This window comes from Anomaloglossus baeobatrachus, chromosome 5 (assembly GCF_048569485.1).
Source record: "Anomaloglossus baeobatrachus isolate aAnoBae1 chromosome 5, aAnoBae1.hap1, whole genome shotgun sequence".
Taxonomy (NCBI): Eukaryota; Metazoa; Chordata; class Amphibia; order Anura; family Aromobatidae; genus Anomaloglossus; species Anomaloglossus baeobatrachus.
In genome coordinates this window covers 57572622-57596787 of record NC_134357.1, presented here as the reverse complement: position 1 = coordinate 57596787, position 24166 = coordinate 57572622, and the positions used below count along the sequence as shown (strand labels likewise).

Sequence of the window (24166 nt, the reverse complement as noted above, 5' to 3'; positions counted from 1 at the left end):
ATCCAGCGACTTTCAGTTTTTTAACTTTTTTCAAAAACGCTACTTGTAGCATTTTTCAGCTGCGGACAAATACTGCAAATTGCTGGATCCTGACTAAACAGCACGCAAACGCATGTGAACGCTGGCATGCTGATAGACAGGATCCTGCTTGCTCTACTGAGCATGCCCAAAAACCAGCCTCGGGTGATCAGTCCCTCTCTCCCTCTCCCTCTCTCCACCGCCTGAGTAGCTGCGGAGGCTCGTAACTAAGGTAAACATCGGGTAACCGCGGGCTTAGTTACCCGATGTTTACCTTGGTTATGTGTGCAGGGAGCAGGCAGCCCGGCTCCTAGCAGCTACAGACGCTCGTAACCAATGTAAATATCGGGTATCCAAGCAAGTTACCCGATGTTTACCTTGGTTACGACCCTCTGCAGCTGTCAGATGCCGGCTCCCAGTCTTTCACGTTCAGTTCCCCTCACTCCCGATTACCATGACTCCAATTCCCGCCCATAAACTTAAAGTGACAGGATCCTGCAAAATAACACATGCGTTTGCATGCGTTTTTTTGCTGTAAAAGCAGGATCCGCTTTTACAGCAAAAATACGTTCATGACGCATGCTAAAAAAAACGTAGTGTGAAAGCAGCCTTAGGCGGCGAGAATGGTAAGCGCGCACCCGAGATTCTAAAGTAGCGACTGTTACGTCGCTGATGTAAATCCATAGTATCACGCTCACAGGGGCGTGATACCATGGAAAGCATGTAGATGCCCACAGGGCGATGAGATGCCCATGGGGCTAGAGACACTATCATTTACATAGGGAATATGAAAGTAATAAAACGTTATTTTATTACTTTCATATTACACAATATAACAACACAGGGATGGGTAGGAAGGGGTTACTAGCTCACACAGGCTGCTGCTTGGAGGTCAGAACGCTTTTTTGAATTGACAGGTTCCCTTTAAAGAGACCATCTGAGTATGGAGTACCACCTAGATGAGGTAACTACTCTACCAATCTGACCTCCTAATGAGCCTTGCTACAAGAACAGGGATCAATGACAAGTCAGAAACTCATGTACAGACACAGCTTGTTTTGGGGGTTTGCCCCCGATCAGTGTAGACCACCCTCTGTCTAGCTGAGTGCGACACTTGAGGCAACACGGGGAAAGTTCTGGTTCGAAGTAATGAAACTAGTATGGAGTCTTATGGCAAATACTGCATTGTAGCTTCACTCAACTTGGATATACAGGACTGAGCTGCAATACCAGACACAACCTTTCAACAAGAGGGGGGGGTGTTTCTGGAAAAAGCTGATCCTTTTCTTTTAATCTGGAGCAACCTATCTAAGACTTGGGGATTTTAACGGTTCGGTAAACTACCGGTTACAATAAGTACAGTAGCAGACGGAAACAATGAAATCTTCACAATACACCTACCAGTACGGCGTGCCGATGAAGGAGTCTCTTCTCTGTATCGTTCTGGTGTTCTTAGCAGACACCCCAAAGTCAGCTGTAAGGGAAATATAGAAGCCATTCATGACACTTATCATATAATAAATAGGTTTAAAGCTTTTTTGGGGATTGCTGGAAAAAAGAACCAGGGCCACAAATCCTACATGGTAGCATCAGTTAAGGTCAACTGGTCTCGTTGTCAGGCCGCCCCTTTTTTTTGTGTGTGTGTGGGGGGGGGGGGATCTGGGACCTCGTGATCAATGTGGCTTTGACACCACTGTCGTTTAGAATAGATTGCAGGGGTGCGGGACTGTTAGAAGGGAGGCCACCGAGCAGGAGGTTGCAGTAGTCCAGGCGGGAGATAGTAAGGGCATGGACTAGGGTTTCTGCAGCTTCTTGGGAAAGGAATGTACGAATTCGGGAAATATTTTTGAGTTGGAAGTGACAGGAGGTGAAGAGAACTTGTGTGGCTTGAATGAGAGAAGTATGAGTAGAGCTTGTTATACTGCCGCAAATGGGGTCCGGCCTGGCGTTAAATGATTTACAGGATGTCTGGGCGCACAAGCTCAGACATGCTATCAATCATTTAAAGGGAACCCGTCATCAGATTTTTACCTATTAAACTAAAAGTCTCCCCTTCTGCAGCTCCTGGGCTGCGTTCTATGAAGGTGCACCTTGGCCCTGACTCCCCTTCCAGACCCCAAAAATAACTTTATAAAACTTGGCCCTTAGGTATGCTAAATTACCTTGGTTGGCCAGATGGGCGGGCTCATTTTCTGCTCCTTTCCCCCCTCCTGCCGCTAATCACCATCCTCCTTCCTTGATTGATGGGATGATGCCCTCCGTCATCCTCCATATCGCATTTTTAAATCTCGCGCCTGTGCAGTTATGTTGGCTCGTGCAGGCGCAGTTTGTGCTGCCATATCGCGGGCAGAGCAGAAAACATAGCTGCCCTCGCTCACACCGGTGAGCTAAATGCGCAGGCGCGAGATTATGGGTGGGTACGAGCATGGCACTGATGAGGTCATGTACAGTGCCGATGTCACTAGCGCCATGCTCGTACCCGCTCATAATCTCGCGACTGCGCATTTAGCTCAGCGGTGCAAGCGAGGGCAGCTGTTTTCTGCTCTGCTTGCGATATGGCAGAGCGAACTGCGCCTGCGCAAGCAGACCTAATTGCACAGGCGCGAGATTTAAAAATGCGACGAGGAGGATGACGGAGGGCGTCATCCCGTCAATCAAGGAAGGAGGACGGCGATCAGCGGTAGGAGGGGGAGACAGCAGGAGAAAATGAGCCCGCCCATCTGGCCAACACAGGTCATTAGCATAACACAGGTCATTAGCATACCTAATGGCCAGGTTTTATAAAGTTATTTTTGGGGTCTGGAAGTGGAGTCAGGGCCAAGGTGCACCTTCATAGAATGCAGCCCAGGAGCTGCAGAAGGGGATTCTTTTAGTTTATTAGGTAAAAATCTGATGACAGGTTCCCTTTAAAGGCCTCTCCGCCCCCATCATGAAGCAACGTCTAAAGGGCTCTGTGACCGCCCACCAAGACACTCTCATCCTGTGAGGAGCACTCACCCAGCTTCACGTCCCCGTCAAGTGTCAGCAGTATGTTTCCCGCCTTCAGATCTCGGTGGATAATTTTGTTATCGTGCAGATAGACCAGGGCCTCCAGGGTCTGCTTACACACCACGCGGATCTGAGGCTCCGTCAATGGCCGCTCCAGCTCTGCGGGCACAAATCATATAAAACAATGTGTCACAGGTTTCCAATAGCTGGCGGGACTTTAAAAATGACGTCTAATTTAGAAAAATAAAGCATTTTTAAATATTCATTTCTAAACTAATAGAGTGAGGTCCATAAATGAATAAGTAGAGTGTCTACACAGAAGGCCTCCCACTCGGAAGGACTGGGCACATGCATGCATTACACAGAAAGTCCACTGACGTTATGGGAATCTGTGCAATGCTTCATTCCCCCTCTGGAGGCGCTGTAGAGAAAATGAGCTTTTACTAAAAAGATTCCTGCACAGATTGCACCTGATCACGATCCCTGGGGATCTGGTCAGCAGGACATCTTCAGGTCAATTCTTCTCTGACAGTCTAAAACCCTCCATCCTAAGGCTATGTGCGCACAGTGCGTTTTTCGGGTGCGTTTTTGGGCTCAAAACTGCATGACTTTGCTTCCCCAGCAAAGTCTATGAGTTTTCATTTTTGCTGTCCGCACACAACTTTTTTTTTTTAAGCTGGGTTTTTGAGCTTAAAAAAAAAAAAAAAGTGGACATGTCAATTCTTTCCTGCGTTTTTCTGCGTTTTCCCCCCATGCAATGCATTGGAAAAACGCAGAGATCAAAAACGCAGCAAAACACAGCCAAAAATGCACCAAAACGCGGTAAAAACGCATGATTTTTAACGGTGCGTTTTTTGTCGCGGGTGCGTTTTTAGCGGCCAAAAACGCACAAAAATGCAGCGTTAAAAAAAAAACGCAGCGTGTGCACATAGCCTTAGACCTCCTGGGTGCATTTATGCGTAGCGGTCATGCATGAGGTTTGTAGATCTTCCCACGTGGGTCACTCTATGCCGAATTACCGAGGTCTTACTCAATGACGGCTGAAGGTAATGAGACTTACCCAGCATTACAGCATCGACGGCTCCTCCAGCACAAAACTCTATGAGAATCTGTGAAGATAAAGGGGTGACTCAGTAACTCAATCCAATAGGAAACAACATGGTACAGAGTGAAAGTGAAGGTGGCACTCACACTGTGTGATGGATGAGCCCCTTAGAGGGGTTTTCCACTACTATCTTACCCCCTTTCATATTCTTCATACCAGTTGCTTTTCTAATCTACTTTCATTACCTGCGCTTCTACTATGAGAGTATCTTGGTGTGGGGTCATGTAACCCTTTGTTGACTGTTTACCCTTTTGCTGACTGTTAATTTAATGCTCCGAATGGCACCCTTTAAGGTTGGTTTCACACATCCAGCATTTCGCCGCTTTGTCGGATCCGTCACACTCCAGTACAGTGTTAATACTGTATAATGGCATCGTGGCAAGCTCCGGTCACATGACAGCATGTGACTGGAGCTTGTCGCGATGCCATTGTACTGTATTGCACTGTACTGGAGTCTGACGGTTCCGACAAAGCGGCGAAATGCTGGATGTGTGAAATTGGCCTATATGATTAATAGGGTGTTTGAGCTTGTGCGCCTAGACATCCTGTCAATCACTTAACGCCAGGCCGGACCCCATTAGCAGCAATATGACACGGTCTACTCATTCCGTCCAAATCCTGTGCCCACATGAAGGGCAGACTGGACGTAACAGACAGAAAGACATGCCTGCATATGAAGGATAACGTGACCCACACAAAGATATGCTCATAGGAGAAATTAGAGTATTGTAAATAAGAAAAGTGATTGATATGAAGAGTTAAAACATATGACAGAGGGACAAATAGTAGTGGAAGACCCCTTTAAATATTTCCATAACATTTATTTACGTATAGTGGGTCACTATTCTAATGATCTAAATTATACAAGCTAGAAGGGTTAAAGAGAACCAATGACCAGGATTTTCGTATATAAGGTAAAGCCAGTGCTATACTGGCACTATCAGGCTGATTCTATACATACCTGTAGTGGTCAGCTCTGATGTTTAGGTTTTGAAATCCAAAAAAGTAAAGTTTATAAAATCGGCAGCTTCTTGAGTGACAGCAGCTGAGGATCAGATAATATCTGGGGGGATTTCATAGTTATCCCCTCCCTCTGTTAGAAATAGCATAAGTATTATACAAGCAATGTAACTTTTCACTTCCAGGACCTGTGGTGAGGTCATACCCATGTGACCAGAAGGGGCGGGGCCTCAGCCAACAAAGCTGATATCAGGAAGCGACATTTTCCTATTGGCTGAGGCCCCGCCCCTTCTGGTCACATGGGTATGACCTCACCACAGGCCCTGGAAGTGAAAAGTTACATTGCTTGTATAACACTTATGCTATTTCTAACAGGGGGAGGGGATAACTCTGAATACCCCCCCAAATATTATCTGCTCCTCAGCTGCTGTCACTCAAGAAGATGCTGATTTTATAAACTTTACTTTCTTGGATTTCAAAACCTAAAACATCCGAGCTGACCACTACAGATATGTGTAGAATCAGCCTGATAGTGCCAGCATAGCACTGGCTTTAGGTTATATAGGAAAATCCTGGTGAGTGGTTCCCTTTAAATAGCCGCACTGCTGTGTAAAGAAGATGAATGCAGGATCTTCAATATGTGATTTCAATCAACGCGTTTTGGAGTAACCTCCTTCATCAGGATATTCACTTGTCACAGCAAGACCCTATTTGTGCTTTTTCCTTTTATTATTTAATGAACTAACTTAACAGCACCAAATATAAAAAATGATGCTGCAAGTCCATGCTGCTGGACCAACCAAACCCACTGACTTGTATGGAGGGGAAACCTGACGTTTCCAATACAAGTTTAATAATCCAGCTCCAGAAATATATTAAAAAATGATTATTAAACTTCAAATGTGGAGAGAAAAGACCGGGCACCACACACTAGCAACAATCAACTTCGCAATGGTCTAAGCAACCAGACCGCTATTGCGGATATGGGGCCCCTGCCCCGAAGGTGCATGCTCTAAAGCAGACAGCAGTGCAAAAATTCAGATCCAACACAGGAAAAAAGCAGCAACTCACCAGGGGATGAGATCAAGTCTTCTTTATTGTGCAAACACGGGTGACATGTAGTGCAGGGAAGGGGAGCCGAAGCCTCGGACAACAGTGACCGTTTCGCGCTTGTGTGGCACTTCTATGGGTCCAAACCTATAGAAGCACCACACTAGCACAAAACGGTCACCGTTGTCCGAGGCATCGGCTCCCCCTCCCTGCACTACATGTCACCCGTGTTTGCACAATAAAGAAGACTTGATCTCATGCCCTGGTGAGTTGCTGCTTTTTTCCTGTGTTGGATCTAAAAAATGATTATATTTTTATTGAAGCATTAAAATCCAAATCAATGTCTATGATCAAAAATTGTTGATAAATGCATACTAGCCAAATAACTGAAAACAGACCGTGTGGTGTATAGTTACGCATTTCAGATACCCTCCAGTATCTTACATAAGATCGCAAAAACCATACATAAACTGACTGTATGAGGTGTGCAGAACACTTAAATGTGTTACCCAGAATTAAGAAAATATGGCTGTATTGTTCCAAAACCAGCGCCGCCCCTGTCCTCAGGTTGTGTGCGGTACGGCAGCTGAGCCGCGCTCACTTTAATGGAGCAGAGCTGCAATACTGGACACAACCTGGAAGAAAGAAGACATTTTTCTACTTCTGAATCCCCCTTTTGTTTAAAGAAGTTGTCCAGTTACCAAAACTGATTTTTTTTTTTTCTGATAAATCTTGCTAATATGTGCCCCTCAACACATCTATTATGTTTTTTCAGCAAAATTAGCTTTTATTGTGCACCAGCAGCACATGCTCATTGCTGGCTCCAGCTCTGATGGGGTTAATCTCTCCTCTGACTTCCTGTGTTCAGTTCCTACAAGTCCCAGAATTCTTTGTGGCTCTAGGGCGGTGTCTGGCTTATCTAACACACCCATTGTGTCTAATACACCCACTCTGCTCCCACCCAAACCCTCCTCCCTGCCTCTTCCCAGTGGATGTGCACTCAGAGAAATCACACAGAGACAGCAGCAGCTCTACACAGCCAGGGGAAGAAAGTGTGTGTGCGCGTATATACAGTGTGTGCGCATATATACAGTGTGTGTGTGTATATACAGTGTATGTGTATGTGTGCGCGTATATACAGTGTGTGTGTGTATATACAGTGTGTGAGTGTGTGTGTGTGTGTATGTCATACTCACCTGTCTGCAGGGTCCCGGTGCCATGCCTGCTTCCAGCCCCTGTCTCGGTCCCGCCGCTTCGGCTGTGTGCAGTCTCCCCGGGGCACGTACGAAGCTTGCAGGACCTGGCGGTGGATCACCTGATGCAGTCACCTGACGCATCAGCTGATCGATTCTCGTGGCGCCCGGCCGGCTATCAGCTGATCCTGCCGTCAGGAGACTTCATCAGCTGATTACCGGCAGCTCCTGCAGTGATGGGTCAGGATCAGACTCCCCTGCAGGAGCTGCCGGTAATCAGCACATAAGTGAGTATTATTTTTTTTTTTTCTACCGATGCATCAGCTGATTGTATAATCTGCTTTTATACAATCAGCTGATGTGTGATGGGATTCAGGCACTTGATCCTGACACATCATCTGATCGCTTTGCCTTCCAGCAAACCGATCAGATGATATTGGATCCGGATTGGACGGCGCGGGACCCTAACCCAGGATTACTGCGGAGGGGGGTTTATTTCAATAAAGATGGAGTCACTAATTGTGTTGTGTTTTATTTCTAATAAAAATATTTTTCTGTGTGTTGTGTTTTTTTTTTTATCATTACTAGAAATTCATGGTGGCCATGTCTAATATTGGCGTGACACCATGAATTTCGGGCTTAGGGCTAGCTGATAATATACAGCTAGCCCTAACTCCATTATTACCCAGCTGTCACCCGTCACCAGGGCAGCTGGAAGAGTTGGATACAGCGCCAGAAGATGGCGCTTCTATGAAAGCGCCATTTTCTGGGGTGGCTGCGGACTGCAATTCGCAGTGGGGGTGCCCAGAAAGCTTGGGCACCCTTCACTGTGGATTCCAATCCCCAGCTGCCTAGTTGTACCCGGCTGGACACCAAAATTAGGCGAAGCTTACGTCATTTTTTTTTTTAAATTATTTCATGAAATTCATGAAATAATTAAAAAAAAAAAAAAGGACTTCTCTATATTTTTGGTTCCCAGCCGGGTACAAATAGGCAGCTGGGGGTTGGGGGCAGCCCGTACCTGCCTGCTGTACCCGGCTAGCATACAAAAATATGGCGAAGCCCATGTCATTTTTTTTTTCTTTTTGGGTAAAAAACTGCATACAGTCCTGGATGGAGGATGCTGAGCCTTGTAGTTCTGCAGCTGCTGTCTGCTCTCCTGCATACACTAGTGAATGGAGGATGCTGAGCCTTGTAGTTCTGCAGCTGCTGTCTGCTCTCCTGCATACACTAGTGAATGGAGGATGCTGAGCCTTGTAGTTCTGCAGCTGCTGTCTGCTCTCCTGCATACACTAGTGAATGGAGGATGCTGAGCCTTGTAGTTCTGCAGCTGCTGTCTGCTCTCCTGCATACAATGAACATTTTGAATAAGGAAATGACATCAGACCTTTTTTTTTTTTCATCAACAATCTTTAATGGCATTGTGCACTGATTAAAAACGCAGTGAGCAAAAACGCAGCAAAAAACGCACCAAATCACGGCAAAAACGTGACATGCAGCACCGCAGATGACAGAGCAGAGCAAGTTGGTGACATGCTCTGCTCTGACACATAGTGTGCTGCATATCACTGTATCCACTCTGGGACTTGTTGTGCAGGTGACCGGATGATACATGTCACTAACTTGCTCCACTGTGACTTCTGCATTGTTCCAACTGTATACACTCTCACATAAACAAGTTTCAGAGTGGGGCAGTTAGTGACATGTATCATCCGGTCACCTGCACAACAAGTCCCAGAGTGGTGAAAGATAGTGACATGCAGCACACTATGTGTCAGAGCAGAGCATGTCACTGTCTCCACTCTGGGACTTGTTGTGCAGGTGACCGGATGATACATGTCACTAACTGCCCCACTCTGTGATTTCTGCTGCATAGTACCAACTGTATACACTCTCACCTGCACAACAAGTCCCATAGTGGGACAGTTAGTGACATGTAGCATCTGGTCACCTGCACAACAAGTCCCATAGTGGAGACAGATAATGACATGCAGCACACTATGTGTCAGAGCAGAGCATGTCACTGTCTCCACTCCGCTGACCTCACAGCCCGTACACGCTGCAATGGATGTAGGGGGACACAGAACAAGTAATCGGCCGACACTGGAGTCATCTGATTACTTGGGATGAATGAGAAGTAAAATGCTCTGGTGCTCGATGGGCGAAGCCCATGCCGATTTTTTTTAAAAAAAATTCATTAAAAATAAAAAAACAAAAAAATCACATTGTTTGTGGGCTCCCGCTTCATTTTCTATTGCTAAGGGTAACCAAAGCAGCTACTGGCTGCTAGCCCCCGCTGCTTGGTGTTACTTTCCTGGCAATAGAAATGCAGGGAAGCATTTTTTTTTTTATAAAAGGTTTTTCCCTGAAAACTTTTTTAAGAAAATAACGTGGGCTTCGCCATAGTTTTGTATGCTAGCCAGGTACAGCAGGCAGCTACGGGCTGCCCCCAACCCCCAGCTGCCTAGTTGTACCCGGCTGGGAACCAAAAATATAGAGAAGCCCTTTTTTTTCATGAATTTCATGAAATAATTAAAAAAAAAAAAAAAAATGATGTGGGCTTCGCCAAATTTTTGAGTCCAGCCAGGTACAACTAGGCAGCTGGGGATTGGAATCCACAGTGCAGGGTGCCCAACCTTTCTGGGCCCCCCACTGCGAATTGCAGTCCACAGCTGCCCCAGAAAATGGCGCTTTCATAGAAGCGCCATCTTCAGGCGCTGTATCCAACTCTTCCAGTGGCCCTGGTGGCAGGTGGCATGCTGGGTAATAAGGGGTTAATACCAGCTATGTTTACCAGCTGGTATAAAGCCCGAGATTCTTAATGTCAGGCCAAGTTTAACCTGGCCATTAAGAATCTCCACCAAAGGGTTTTAAAAAAAAAAAAAAAAAAAAAAAAAGACATCACACAGAGAAAAATACTTTATTAGAAATAAATACACAGACACAGTAGGGACTCCATGTTTATTACTCCCTCTCACCCCTCCACGATGGAGAGATTTCTGTACTGACCATGCCAGGAGAGAGCGAGGAAAAGAGAGCGAGCGGGGGGGAGGAAAAGAGAGCGAGCGGGGGGGAGGAAAAGAGAGCGAGCGGGGGGGGAGGAAAAGAGAGCGAGCGGGGGGGGAGGAAAAGAGAGCGAGTGGGGGGGGAGGAAAAGAGAGGGGGGGAGAAGAGGGGGGGGGGAAGAGAGAAGAAGAGAGAGGGGAGGGAGAAGAGAGGGGGGGAGAAGAGAGAGGGGGGGAGAAGAGAGAGAGGGGGAGAAGAAAGAGGGGGGGAGAAGAGGGGGGGGGAGAAGAGAGAAGAAGAGAGAGGGGAGGGAGAAGAGAGGGGGGGAGAAGAGAGAGGGGGGAGAAGAGAGAGGGGGGAGAAGAGAGAGAGGGGGAGAAGAGAGAGGGGGGGGAGAAGAGAGAGGGGGGGAGAAGAGAGAGGGGGGGAGAAGAGAGAGGGGGGGAGAAGAGAGAGGGGGGGAGAAGAGAGGGGGGGAGAAGAGAGAGGGGGGGAGAAGAGAGAGGGGGGGAGAAGAGAGGGGGGGAGAAGAGAGAGGGGGGGAGAAGAGAGAGGGGGGGAGAAGAGAGAGGGGGGGAGGAAAAGAGAGGGGGGGAGAAGAGAGAGGGGGGGAGAAGAGAGAGGGGGGGAGAAAAGAGAGAGGGGGGAGAAGAGAGAGGGGGGGAGAAAAGAGAGAGGGGGGAGAAGAGAGAGAGGGGGGGAGAAGAGAGAGAGAGGGGGGGAGAAGAGAGAGAGGGGGGATAAGAGAGAGGGGGATAAGAGAGAGGGGGGGGGAGAAGAGTGGGGGGAGAGAAGAGAGTGGGGAAAGAAGAGGGGGGGGGCAGAGGTGCTCTGTCACCAACTGTCTCCACTCTGTGACTTGTGGTGAAGGTGACAGAGTGCAGACAGTTGGTCCCATGCAGCAGGACAGATGGCAGAGCACAGCGGTGACATGCCTGTCAGTGTCTTGCTGCTGGGAGGAGCAGATGATCACACTGCCCGACACCGGCCGCTCTCCTGACATCGCAGCAGAGCGGGCGGGTGGAGAGTGTGAGCACATACTTACATGCAGGGGGGGATTCAGCTGAAGAACCCCCCCCCCCCCTGTACTGCACACTGGCGCCCCGTGTCTCACCATCTGCAGAACGTTAGCCGGCTCCACACTGACGTCCTCCGGCTCCTCCCCTCGATGCTGAGCTGTGACGTGCGGTAGTCACCGCCCACAGCCCAGTCAATCACTGTGAGTGGCGCCGGCATCCTGTGACGTACCCGTCTTGTTTGAGAGCCCGGAAATGCCGGGACGTCAGAGGATGCTGGCGGCCACAGCTCCAGGGGGTCATGTGACTGGCACTGAGCGTGCAGCATAGCGCCGCTCAGTGCTAGAAATGGAAACAGAAGCCAATGCAGAAGATGCAGACAATGGTAAGTGAGAATCATTGGGGAAAAAAAAAAAATGGGTGAACCACCCCTTTAAAGTCTCCAATGAGAAAAACAAATCATGGTGTTCCTTGAAGAGAAAGGATGGGGATTTGCAGATGACTCGCTGACCTCGTGTCTAGAGGATACATTTCTACAATCAGTGGGAACCAAGATGAAGAAATACAGCGGCTGCCCGACCTACCCAGAGGTTGTTCTCATAGTAGAACGCGTCCAGCAGTTTAACGATATGTGGGTGATCGCAGGAGGCCAGGATGTCAATCTCCACCATGTAATCTTCAAGCTCATCTTCAGATTTGGTATCGATGACCTTTGCTGCGGCCAATATGCCGGTCTCTTTACTCTGGGCCTACAAAAAAAATGCAAGAGTAAAAAAATTAAATTCTCAGGAAACAGAAAAGGTGTTCCGACATATGGTGACGTTCACACTCAGAAGACGGGGAGGGAGGAATTGGATACAGATCCAAGTGATTGTATAGTAAGGACAACATTCTTCACGTCCACGTCACCCCCTCTCGGATCTGACAAGCAACGATCCCAAACCCGACCGTTCCGCACAGCACTCCCCGCACAGCACTCCCCGCACAGCACTCCCCGCACAGCACGCATCCGACTTATCAGATTACATATAACTATGCCGGGCAGCGTGGGCTGATTCACTGTGTAATCTCCCTCCTACTGACGACCTGTCAGCTCCCCGGGCAAGACTATTTTTGTAGATGCTTTGTTAAAGGCCCCATTCACACATGAAGCTCATCTAAGGCTAGTTTCACACTTGCGTTGAACGGCATCCGTAGCATTGCGTTGTGTGACAGATGCAACGTATGCGTTGCATATATAGTGGCACAACGGATGCAACGGATCGTACAAAATAACAGAAAGCTTTTTTTTTTTTTTCCTTCTTTACAGTTTTACCTGCAGCAGACTATTAGAAACAATCAGCTGAGAGCTCTCACATGCCGACTACCGGGCGCTCAGCTGAGAGCTCTCACATGCCGACTACCGGGCGCTCAGCTGAGAGCTCTCACATGCCGACTACCGGGCGCTCAGCTGAGAGCTCTCACATGCCGACTACCGGGCGCTCAGCTGAGAGCTCTCACATGCCGACTACCGGGCGCTCAGCTGAGAGCTCTCACATGCCGACTACCGGGCGCTCAGCTGAGAGCTCTCACATGCCGACTACCGGGCGCTCAGCTGAGAGCTCTCACATGCCGACTACCGGGCGCTCAGCTGAGAGCTCTCACATGCCGACTACCGGGCGCTCAGCTGAGCGCTCTCAATAGCCGGCGGCCAGGCGCTCAGCTGAGCGCTCTCAATAGCCGGCGGCCGGGCGCTCAGCTGAGCGCTCTCAATAGCCGGCGGCCGGGCGCTCAGCTGAGCGCTCTTAATAGCCGGCGGCCGGGCGCTCAGCTGAGCGCTCTCAATAGCCGGCAGCCGGGCGCTCAGCTGAGCGCTCTCAATAGCCGGCGGCCGGGCGCTCAGCTGAGCGCTCTCAATAGCCGGCGGCCGGGCGCTCAGCTGAGCACTCTCAATAGCCGGCGGCCGGGCGCTCAGCTGAGTACTCTCAATAGCCGGCGGCCGGGCGCTCAGCTGAGCACTCTCAATAGCCGGCGGCCGGGCGCTCAGCTGAGTACTCTCAATAGCCGGCGGCCGGGCGCTCAGCTGAGCGCTCTCAATAGCCGGCGGCCGGGCGCTCAGCTGAGCACTCTCAATAGCCGGCGGCCGGGCGCTCAGCTGAGCGCTCTCAATAGCCGGCGGCCGGGCGCTCAGCTGAGCACTCTCAATAGCCGGCAGCCGGGCGCTCAGCTGAGTACTCTCAATAGCCGGCGGCCGGGCGCTCAGCTGAGCACTCTCAATAGCCGGCGGCCGGGCGCTCAGCTGAGAGCTCTCACATGCCGGCGGCCGGGCGATCAGCTGAACGTTTAACCACCAAGAGACAAAATAAAGTTTCTGTGATAAAAAAAAAAAAAAACAGAGGAGCATGCGCAGTGAAAAATAGAGGATTCCGCTGCTCAAAAAACATTACATCTTGTGTTCCTTTCGCCCTGCGGAAGGAACGCAGCGTTGACCAGCAGAAGCAACGCAGGTACTTTTGGCACAATCCGTCATCCATACAAGTCTATGGCAAACAGCGGAGTCCGTTAACAGATTCCACTGTTTTCCAAAAGGGCGGATTGTGACGGAAGGTAATTAACTCAAGTGTGAAAGTACCCTAACATAAAAACTGCAGCAACAGCAATCCAGTCTGTGTACAGGGTCTGAACAGGGCCGCAGTAATCGTTCCCACGGTTACAGACTACAAACAAACCTTGTAGTCTGGTCCTGCAGTGAAATTCCCCTTGTATAAAAATAAGGGAGAATGTTTTCTTAAAGGGAATTTGTCATCATGTTTTTGACACCTTATCTGAGAGCAGCATGATGTAGGGGCAGAGATCCTGATTCCAGCACTTACTGGGCTGCTTAGTGTAGTTTTTATAAAATCTGTTTAATCAACAGTAGATTATCATTACAGGACTACTTGGCGTGCTGCAGGTAGTCCAGCAAATTCCTGAGCTCTGTATAACTGCTAGATCTGCAGCAGAGAAAACATTAATTTTATCAAAATGATAAACAGCTCAGTAAGTGACACATCGCTGGCATCAGGGTCTCTGTCTCTACATTATGCTGCTCTCAGATGGGGGAACAAAAACCTCGTGGCAGATTCCCTTTAAAGGCTGCTTTACACACAACGATATCGCTAGCGATCTCATTAGCGATGTGACATGCCAGATCGTAGATACGATTTGCCGAGATCGCACATAGGTCGTTTTGTGACCGGCGCTATAAAAAACGACCTATGTACGATCTCGGCAAATCGTATCTACAATCTGGCGTGTCACATCGCTAATGAGATCACTGGAGATATCGTTGTGTGTAAAGCAGCCTTAAGAGTTCAGCATTGTGCCTTCCCTCTATTACACCTCCTGGAAATGTATGCATAAACTGATAATTTGGTGCCACCAATCCCAGTGAACGTTATATATCTAGATGCCAAAAGTGACATTTGGGGGAACATTTTATGCTTGCAACCCATTTTTTATATTTTTAAAAAGGCCCCTGATTGGCAGCAGCAGTCATGTCCCAGTACAACGTGCGATCGCCGGCAGCCAGAAAAGGAGCCGGTGAGGTGTCCGAGCCGGATCTGCCAGCGATTAGGAGCAACGTGTCTATGTTATTTTACAGCATTTGCTGATAGAAGACCCCTCAAAGTTTGAGTCCCCACTTGCAGTGTGGCTTCCATTCATGACACATTGTCTGATCTGTCACATGATGGATAGCAACAGTGCCCATCGGACCCTACTGACTTCAATGGAGTCCATCAGGTTCCTCTAAAGACAAAATATGTCAAATATATTCGAATCTGCAACAAATGCTCGGTTATCGTCCACATCGCAGTCTGGATGGCCCTGCCAGGCATCGCTGTATACAAACTAAAGGCTATATTCCCCATACAGACATCGGATCACATAAACAGTATGAGAAATGGCCACAACCATGCGTCCCAACCCACCAACCCGATGAGATTTCTCTCGGGTGGGAACATTTCTCCTCTTCTCACCCTGACTGTATACATCTCTGAGCAGCGTCCTGACCCTGAATTCAGGGGACGCCCGTCTGACTGCAGCACATGTATCCCCGTCAGGACATCCTACTGTATTCTTCACATCTTCCTGTCAATCACCTCCAACCACAAAAGCCGGAGGTTGTGATCCTACTGAACGCACACGAGTAAGTAAAAAGGGAGCGGTGTTATTCTCACGGAGGTAGGACGAGAGGTTTTCCTACTTTTGTACTATACTCACATCTCTTTCATCTTCGAGGTCCCCACACAGTCGGCCGCACACTGATTGACAGCATCCCGTGCAGGGCTAGGAGTACTCACTGATTGACAGCTCATAGTGACAACTTCCTGGAGAACAGTGCACAACTGTGAAGGGTTAAAGGGAATGTCACCAGGTTTTTGCTCTCCCATCTGAGAGCAGCATAATGTAGAGACAGAGACCCTGATTTCAGCAATGTGTCACTTACTGAGCTGTTTGCTGTCATTTTGATAAAATCAATTATTTATCTGCTGCAGATTTAGCAGTTATACAGAGCTCATGAGTATGCTAGACTACTCGGCAGCACACCAAGTAGTCCTGTAATGATAATATACTGCTTATTAAACAAAATCGAATAAGCAGCCCAGTAAGTGACACATTGCTGGAGTCAAGTTCTCTGCCCCTATGTTATGCTGTGCGTGCTCCCATTAGGTGGCAAAAGCCTGGTGACAGATTCCCTTTAAAAGTAACTGTGAAGGGTTAAGAGTAGAAAAGAGCAATTAACGAGGTCCTGGTTGGGTTCTTTGCATAGGTCCTCACTTCTGCGCCTTGCGTCCCCGGACCACCATCCTCGAGGCCTATGGCACTTACTAGGCCTCGTAATGTGGTGACAGAGTAATTGACAGACGTGCCCAATATGCCGGGCACAGAGGTGAAGACGGCATATGCACAAGGTCTAGATCGGAGGCCGGAGCTCATCTCTAGTTAAAAGGTCTGTCTCTTTATGGACAACCCCTGTGATCTTAGGTATCTGGCTGCTATTTCAACAACCCAACCGTCTTCTCTCCCCCAATATCATCTGTGGGGGAGACTCGATAAGCCCATCTACTCATGAGACGGTTGGCAAATTGGGCCACTATGTATGGGTAGCCTTTACAGTCAAAACCCCAATCTACATACATTAGAGGAGGAAACGTTGAGAGATTTCCAAAGCCAAAATCCATTAAAAAATGTGAAACGCGTGAGCAGACCTGTACAATATATAGTATAAGAGCTGCCATTCTGCAGCCGGTGTCAGCACCCCTCTATATATAGTATAAGAGCTGCCACTCTACAGCCGGTGTCAGCGCCCCTCTATATATATAGTATAAGAGCTGCCATTCTGCAGCCGGTGCTGTCAGCGTCCCTCTATATATATAGTATAAGAGCTGCCATTCTGCAGCCGATGCGGTCAGCATCCCTCTATATATAGTATAAGAACTGCCATTCTGCAGCCGATGCTGTCAGCATCCCTCTATATATAGTATAAGAACTGCCATTCTGCAGCCGGTGCTGTCAGCACCCCTCTATATATAGTATAAGAGCTGCCATTCTGCAGCCGGTGCTGGCAGCGTCCCTCTATATATAGTATAAGAGCTGCCATTCTGCAGCCGGTGCTGTCAGCGTCCCTCTATATATAGTATAAGAGCTGCCATTCTGCAGCCGGTGCTGTCAGCGCCCCTCTATATATAGTATAAGAGCTGCCATTCTGCAGCCGGTGCTGGCAGCGTCCCTCTATATATAGTATAAGAGCTGCCATTCTGCAGCCGGTGCTGTCAGCGTCCCTCTATATATAGTATAAGAGCTGCCATTCTGCAGCCGGTGCTGTCAGCGCCCCTCTATATATAGTATAAGAGCTGCCATTCTGCAGCCGGTGCTGTCAGCACCCCTCTATATATAGTATAAGAGCTGCCACTCTGCAGCCGGTGTCAGCATCCCTCTATATATAGTATAAGAGCTGCCATTCTGCAGCCGCTGCTGTCAGCACCCCTCTATATATAGTATAAGAGCTGCCATTCTGCAGCCGGTGTCAGCATCCCTCTATATATAGTATAAGAGCTGCCATTCTGCAGCCGATGCTGTCAGCACCCCTCTATATATAGTATAAGAGCTGCCATTCTGCAGCCGCTGCTGTCAGCGTCCCTCTATATATAGTATAAGAGCTGCCATTCTGCAGCCGGTGCTGTCAGCACCCCTCTATATATAGTATAAGAGCTGCCATTCTGCAGCCGGTGCTGTCAGCATCCCTCTATATATAGTATAAGAGCTGCCATTCTGCAGCCGGTGCTGTCAGCGTCCCTCTATATATAGTATAAGAGCTGCCATTCTGCAGCCGGTGCTGTCAGCACCCCTCTATATATAGTATAAGAGCTGCCATTCTGCAGCCGGTGCTGTCAGCATCCCTCTATATATAGTATAAGAGCTGCCACTCTGCAGCCGGTGTCAGCGCCCCTCTATATATAGTATAAGAGCTGCCACTCTGCAGCCGGTGTCAGCATCCCTCTATATATAGTATAAGAGCTGCCATTCTGCAGCCGGTGCTGTCAGCACCCCTCTATATATAGTATAAGAGCTGCCATTCTGCAGCCGGTGCTGTCAGCGTCCCTCTATATATAGTATAAGAGCTGCCATTCTGCAGCCGGTGCTGTCAGCGCCCCTCTATATATAGTATAAGAGCTGCCATTCTGCAGCCGGTGCTGTCAGCACCCCTCTATATATAGTATAAGAGCTGCCACTCTGCAGCCGGTGTCAGCGCCCCTCTATATATAGTATAAGAGCTGCCACTCTGCAGCCGGTGTCAGCATCCCTCTATATATAGTATAAGAGCTGCCATTCTGCAGCCGGTGCTGTCAGCGTCCCTCTATATATAGTATAAGAGCTGCCATTCTGCAGCCGGTGCTGTCAGCACCCCTCTATATATAGTATAAGAGCTGCCATTCTGCAGCCGGTGCTGTCAGCATCCCTCTATATATAGTATAAGAGCTGCCACTCTGCAGCCGGTGTCAGCGCCCCTCTATATATAGTATAAGAGCTGCCATTCTGCAGCCGGTGCTGTCAGCACCCCTCTATATATAGTATAAGAGCTGCCACTCTGCAGCCGGTGTCAGCGCCCCTCTATATATAGTATAAGAGCTGCCATTCTGCAGCCGCTGCTGTCAGCACCCCTCTATATATAGTATAAGAGCTGCCATTCTGCAGCCGCTGCTGTCAGCACCCCTCTATATATAGTATAAGAGCTGCCATTCTGCAGCCGGTGCTGTCAGCACCCCTCTATATATAGTATAAGAGCTGCCATTCTGCAGCCGGTGCTGTCAGCACCCCTCTATATATAGTATAAGAGCTGCCATTCTGCAGCCGGTGCTGTCAGCGTCCCTCTATATATAGTATAAGAGCTGCCATTCTGCAGCCGGTGCTGTCAGCGTCCCTCTATATATAGTATAAGAGCTGCCATTCTGCAGCCAGTGTCAGCGTCCCTCTATATATAGTATAAGAGCTGCCATTCTGCAGCCGGTGCTGTCAGCACCCCTCTATATATAGTATAAGAGCTGCCATTCTGCAGCCGGTGCTGTCAGCGCCCCTCTATATATAGTATAAGAGCTGCCATTCTGCAGCCGCTGCTGTCAGCGCCCCTCTATATATAGTATAAGAGCTGCCATTCTGCAGCCGGTGTCAGCGCCCCTCTATATATAGTATAAGAGCTGCCATTCTGCAGCCAGTGTCAGCACCCCTCTATATATAGTATAAGAGCTGCCATTCTGCGGCCAGTGTCAGCGCCCCTCTATATATAGTATAAGAGCTGCCATTCTGCAGCCGGTGCTGTCAGCGTCCCTCTATATATAGTATAAGAGCTGCCATTCTGCAGCCGGTGCTGTCAGCACCCCTCTATATATAGTATAAGAGCTGCCATTCTGCAGCCGGTGCTGTCAGCACCCCTCTATATATAGTATAAGAGCTGCCATTCTGCAGCCGGTGCTGTCAGCACCCCTCTATATATAGTATAAGAGCTGCCATTCTGCAGCCGGTGCTGTCAGCATCCCTCTATATATAGTATAAGAGCTGCCATTCGCAGCCGGTGCTGTCAGCGTCCCTCTATATATAGTATAAGAGCTGCCATTCTGTAGCCGGTGTCAGCATCCCTCTATATATAGTATAAGAGCTGCCATTCTGCAGCCAGTGTCAGCGCCCCTCTATATATAGTATAAGAGCTGCCATTCTGCAGCCGGTGTCAGCGTCCCTCTATATATAGTATAAGAGCTGCCATTCTGCAGCCGCTGCTGTCAGCACCCCTCTATATATAGTATAAGAGCTGCCATTCTGCAGCCGGTGCTGTCAGCGTCCCTCTATATATAGTATAAGAGCTGCCATTCTGCAGCCGGTGCTGTCAGCGCCCCTCTATATATAGTATAAGAGCTGCCATTCTGCAGCCAGTGTCAGCGCCCCTCTATATATAGTATAAGAGCTGCCATTCTGCAGCCAGTGTCAGCGCCCCTCTATATATAGTATAAGAGCTGCCATTCTGCAGCCGGTGCTGTCAGCGTCCCTCTATATATAGTATAAGAGCTGCCATTCTGCAGCCGGTGCTGTCAGCGCCCCTCTATATATAGTATAAGAGCTGCCATTCTGCAGCCAGTGTCAGCGCCCCTCTATATATAGTATAAGAGCTGCCATTCTGCAGCCAGTGTCAGCGCCCCTCTATATATAGTATAAGAGCTGCCATTCTGCAGCCGGTGCTGTCAGCATCCCTCTATATATAGTATAAGAGCTGCCATTCTGCAGCCGGTGCTGTCAGCGTCCCTCTATATATAGTATAAGAGCTGCCATGCTGCAGCCGGTGCTGTCAGCGTCCCTCTATATATAGTATAAGAGCTGCCATTCTGCAGCCGGTGCTGTCAGCGCCCCTCTATATATAGTATAAGAGCTGCCATTCTGCAGCCAGTGTCAGCGCCCCTCTATATATAGTATAAGAGCTGCCATTCTGCAGCCAGTGTCAGCGCCCCTCTATATATAGTATAAGAGCTGCCATTCTGCAGCCGGTGCTGTCAGCATCCCTCTATATAAAGTATAAGAGCTGCCATTCTGCAGCCGGTGCTGTCAGCGTCCCTCTATATATAGTATAAGAGCTGCCATTCTGCAGCCGGTGCTGTCAGCGCCCCTCTATATATAGTATAAGAGCTGCCATTCTGCAGCCAGTGTCAGCGCCCCTCTATATATAGTATAAGAGCTGCCATTCTGCAGCCAGTGTCAGCGCCCCTCTATATATAGTATAAGAGCTGCCATTCTGCAGCCAGTGTCAGCGCCCCTCTATATATAGTATAAGAGCTGCCATTCTGCAGCCGGTGCTGTCAGCGTCCCTCTATATATAGTATAAGAGCTGCCATTCTGCAGCCGGTGCTGTCAGCACCCCTCTATATATAGTATAAGAGCTGCCATTCTGCAGCCGGTGCTGTCAGCACCCCTCTATATATAGTATAAGAGCTGCCATTCTGTAGCCGGTGCTGTCAGCACCCCTCTATATATAGTATAAGAGCTGCCATTCTGCAGCCGGTGCTGTCAGCATCCCTCTATATATAGTATAAGAGCTGCCATTCTGTAGCCGGTGCTGTCAGCATCCCTCTATATATAGTATAAGAGCTGCCATTCTGTAGCCGGTGCTGTCAGCATCCCTCTATATATAGTATAAGAGCTGCCATTCTGTAGCCGGTGCTGTCAGCATCCCTCTATATATAGTATAAGAGCTGCCATTCTGCAGCCGGTGCTGTCAGCATCCCTCTATATATAGTATAAGAGCTGCCATTCTGCAGCCGGTGCTGTCAGCACCCCTCTATATATAGTATAAGAGCTGCCATTCTGTAGCCGGTGCTGTCAGCACCCCTCTATATATAGTATAAGAGCTGCCATTCTGCAGCCGGTGCTGTCAGCGCCCCTCTATATATAGTATAAGAGCTGCCATTCTGCAGCCGATGCTGTCAGCATCCCTCTATATATAGTGTAGAGAGATGACTCACGCACAGGATGAACGATTTCCTCACATCTACAATACCGGGACCGTCAGCGTGAAGTCATGTTTGACATAGCCTAGTGATGAGCCGGGGAGGGGTCTGTGCCCTAAAGGTGTATATACAGTATGTACATAGCAACATGGTAATAAACAGCCCGTACAGACCACCGTCACCTCTATACTCCCATACAATATCAGGTCCAGGGATCAACCATGAAAATGGCTGAAAACTATCATTTTAGTACAAAGTGGCGAAAAAGGGGCCAAAAAGTAACATTTGCATTCCCTGGTAATGGCCACATTTCCAGGATCGGGGGGATAGATTCATTTTCCGTCACTAGGCAGCAATTACATAAATCCCATTCATCACAGATCACTTGTCCGCTGCACAATGTGGATACACGAGAGATGACCGGACTCCAACAGAGCACACTGTAGGCAGGGTTATCTAAGGGGGTGCGATGTCTGATCTGTGCTTCTCCGGCTGCTGTAACACTACAACTCCCAGCAGGAGGTCAGGACTGGAGTAAAGATGGAAAGTAAAATAAAAATAACATTATATAAATGGTTATTGCCAAGACAGGACGTTATCCCGCATTTATAGGGGTCCAGCCCGGGCACTCCACCAAACTAGACAGCGGCTCTGCTGAAGAAAGTTACTTTATTCCCAAAGCAGAGCAGAGGTGGAGCATGAGGGTCTCCGCTCCCCCGTGGATGGGGCCTGCACCGCCCGACTCCCAGGTACAAAGCCGCCATTCTCAGGATCACTGGGGGCGACTATCGATGGGGGATAACTCACTAGCTTTAAAATGAAACCATTTAAAGGGATTTTGTTGGATACTGATGAACTTTTCTTTGGGGGTCTCATACATAGCGCCGCCTCCACCAACACTCAACGCCCCCTCTGATGACAGCCATCACCCCCTCCAACACCCCAGCTTCATCTCCACACCCATCCTCTGTGCCGACACCCCAGCACCGACACCCCGGCCCCTCCGACGACACCCCGGCCCCTCCGACGACACCCCGGCCCCTCCGACGACACCCCGGCCCCTCCGACGACACCCCGGCCCCTCCGACGACACCCCGGCCCCTCCGACGACACCCCGGCCCCTCCGACGACACCCCGGCCCCTGCGACGACACCACGGCCCCTGCGACGACACCACGGCCCCTGCGACGACACCACGGCCCCCTGCGACGACACCACGGCCCCTGCGACGACACCACGGCCCCTGCGACGACACCACGGCCCCTGCGACGACACCCCAGCCTTTGCGCCCCTGCGACGACACCCCAGTCCCTCCGCCGACACCCTGGCCCCTGCGACGACACCCCGGCGACGACACCCCGGCCCCTCCGACGACACCCCGGCCCCTCCGACGACACCCCGGCCCCTCCGACGACACCCCGGCCCCTCCGACGACACCCCGGCCCCTCCGACGACACCCCGGCCCCTCCGACGACACCCCGGCCCCTCCGACGACACCCCGGCCCCTCCGACGACACCCCGGCCCCTCCGACGACACCCCGGCCCCTCCGACGACACCACGGCCCCTCCGACGACACCACGGCCCCTCCGACGACACCACGGCCCCTCCGACGACACCACGGCCCCTCCGACGACACCACGGCCCCTCCGACGACACCCCAGCCTTTGCGCCCCTGCGACGACACCCCAGTCCCTCCGCCGACAACCCAGCCCCTGCGACGACAATCCAGCGCCGACACCCCAGCCCCTGCGCCGACACCCCAGCCCCTGCGCCGACACCCCAGTGCCGACACCCCAGCCCCAGAGCCGACACCCCAGCCCCTGCGCCGACACCCCAGCCCCTGCGTCATTCAGTTCATTGAAGAGGCTACACCATAACAGAAGGGGTAACAAGAGGGGCAGAACTCTGTACAGTGTAGTACTATGTGTAGGGTGGCGCAGGGGCCCAGTGGTCTTGGCTTCACATCCCACAAAGGACAACATCTACAAGGAGTTTGCATATTCCTGGTGTTTGCATGGATTTCCTCTACACTCCAAAGAGACAATGATAGGAATAGATTTTGAGCTACAAGAGGAACAGCGATGATAGTGATGATGATGTGTGTAAAGAGCTGCGGAATATGATGGAGCTATAAATGTAACATAAATAAATAGCTGATCGGATGAGAGCTTGCAATACCATTCACAGCCACTACACACTGTATGGCACTGTCTGCCCATTTGTGTCAATCACAAGCCCCTCAATCAGTGGTGGAGCAAGAGACCTCCGCTGATACCAAGCAAAGTTCATCAATACTAAAGGGATTGTAAACCTCTTTCAGGGTCCCCGAGTGATGGCTGTGGGTTTAGTAATTACTTCCTAAAAGTAACAAACAACAGATAACTTGTAGGGAGCTGTTTGGGCAGGTGCCATGGCGGCTGGCACTACACTGACACAGCGGGGCACTACAAATACTGCTGTGTGCAAGAAACGCTTCCTATAGAGGTGTCAAAACATGGCGGCCGCCCTGCCAACAAATACACAGCACTGCTTGGCTTTTATTCAATGTCCACACTGGTGCGTAGAAATGACACCTTCTCCTTTACATGTAAAGTGTCCTCAGAAAATTACCTGTTTAAATCAGGTTTTTGTATTATATTTTGTTTCATTTTAGTTTCTTTTTAAATATTTGAACTTTTTATTTGTATGAATGTGTAATATATATATATATATATATATATATATTACACATTCATACAAATAAAAAGTTCAAATATTTAAAAAGAAACTAAAATGAAAAAACACAATATAATACAAAAACCTGATTTAAACAGGCATTTT

The 24166-nt window shown here is 49.4% G+C and overlaps 1 protein-coding gene across 2 annotated transcripts in view; it reads right to left on the bottom strand.

Moving 5' to 3' along the window:
- The window catches only part of SLK (STE20 like kinase), a 170782-nt gene that overhangs the window by 125759 nt on the left and 20857 nt on the right, over nt 1-24166 (bottom strand). For both annotated transcript variants that reach the window (XM_075348523.1, XM_075348524.1), the window contains exons 2-5: nt 11921-12085; nt 4067-4115; nt 3016-3165; nt 1420-1492 (exon numbers count right to left, since the gene is read on the bottom strand). In XM_075348523.1, coding sequence (XP_075204638.1) covers nt 1420-1492; nt 3016-3165; nt 4067-4115; nt 11921-12085 — 437 coding nt within the window. The remainder of the gene's footprint in view (nt 1-1419; nt 1493-3015; nt 3166-4066; nt 4116-11920; nt 12086-24166) is intronic.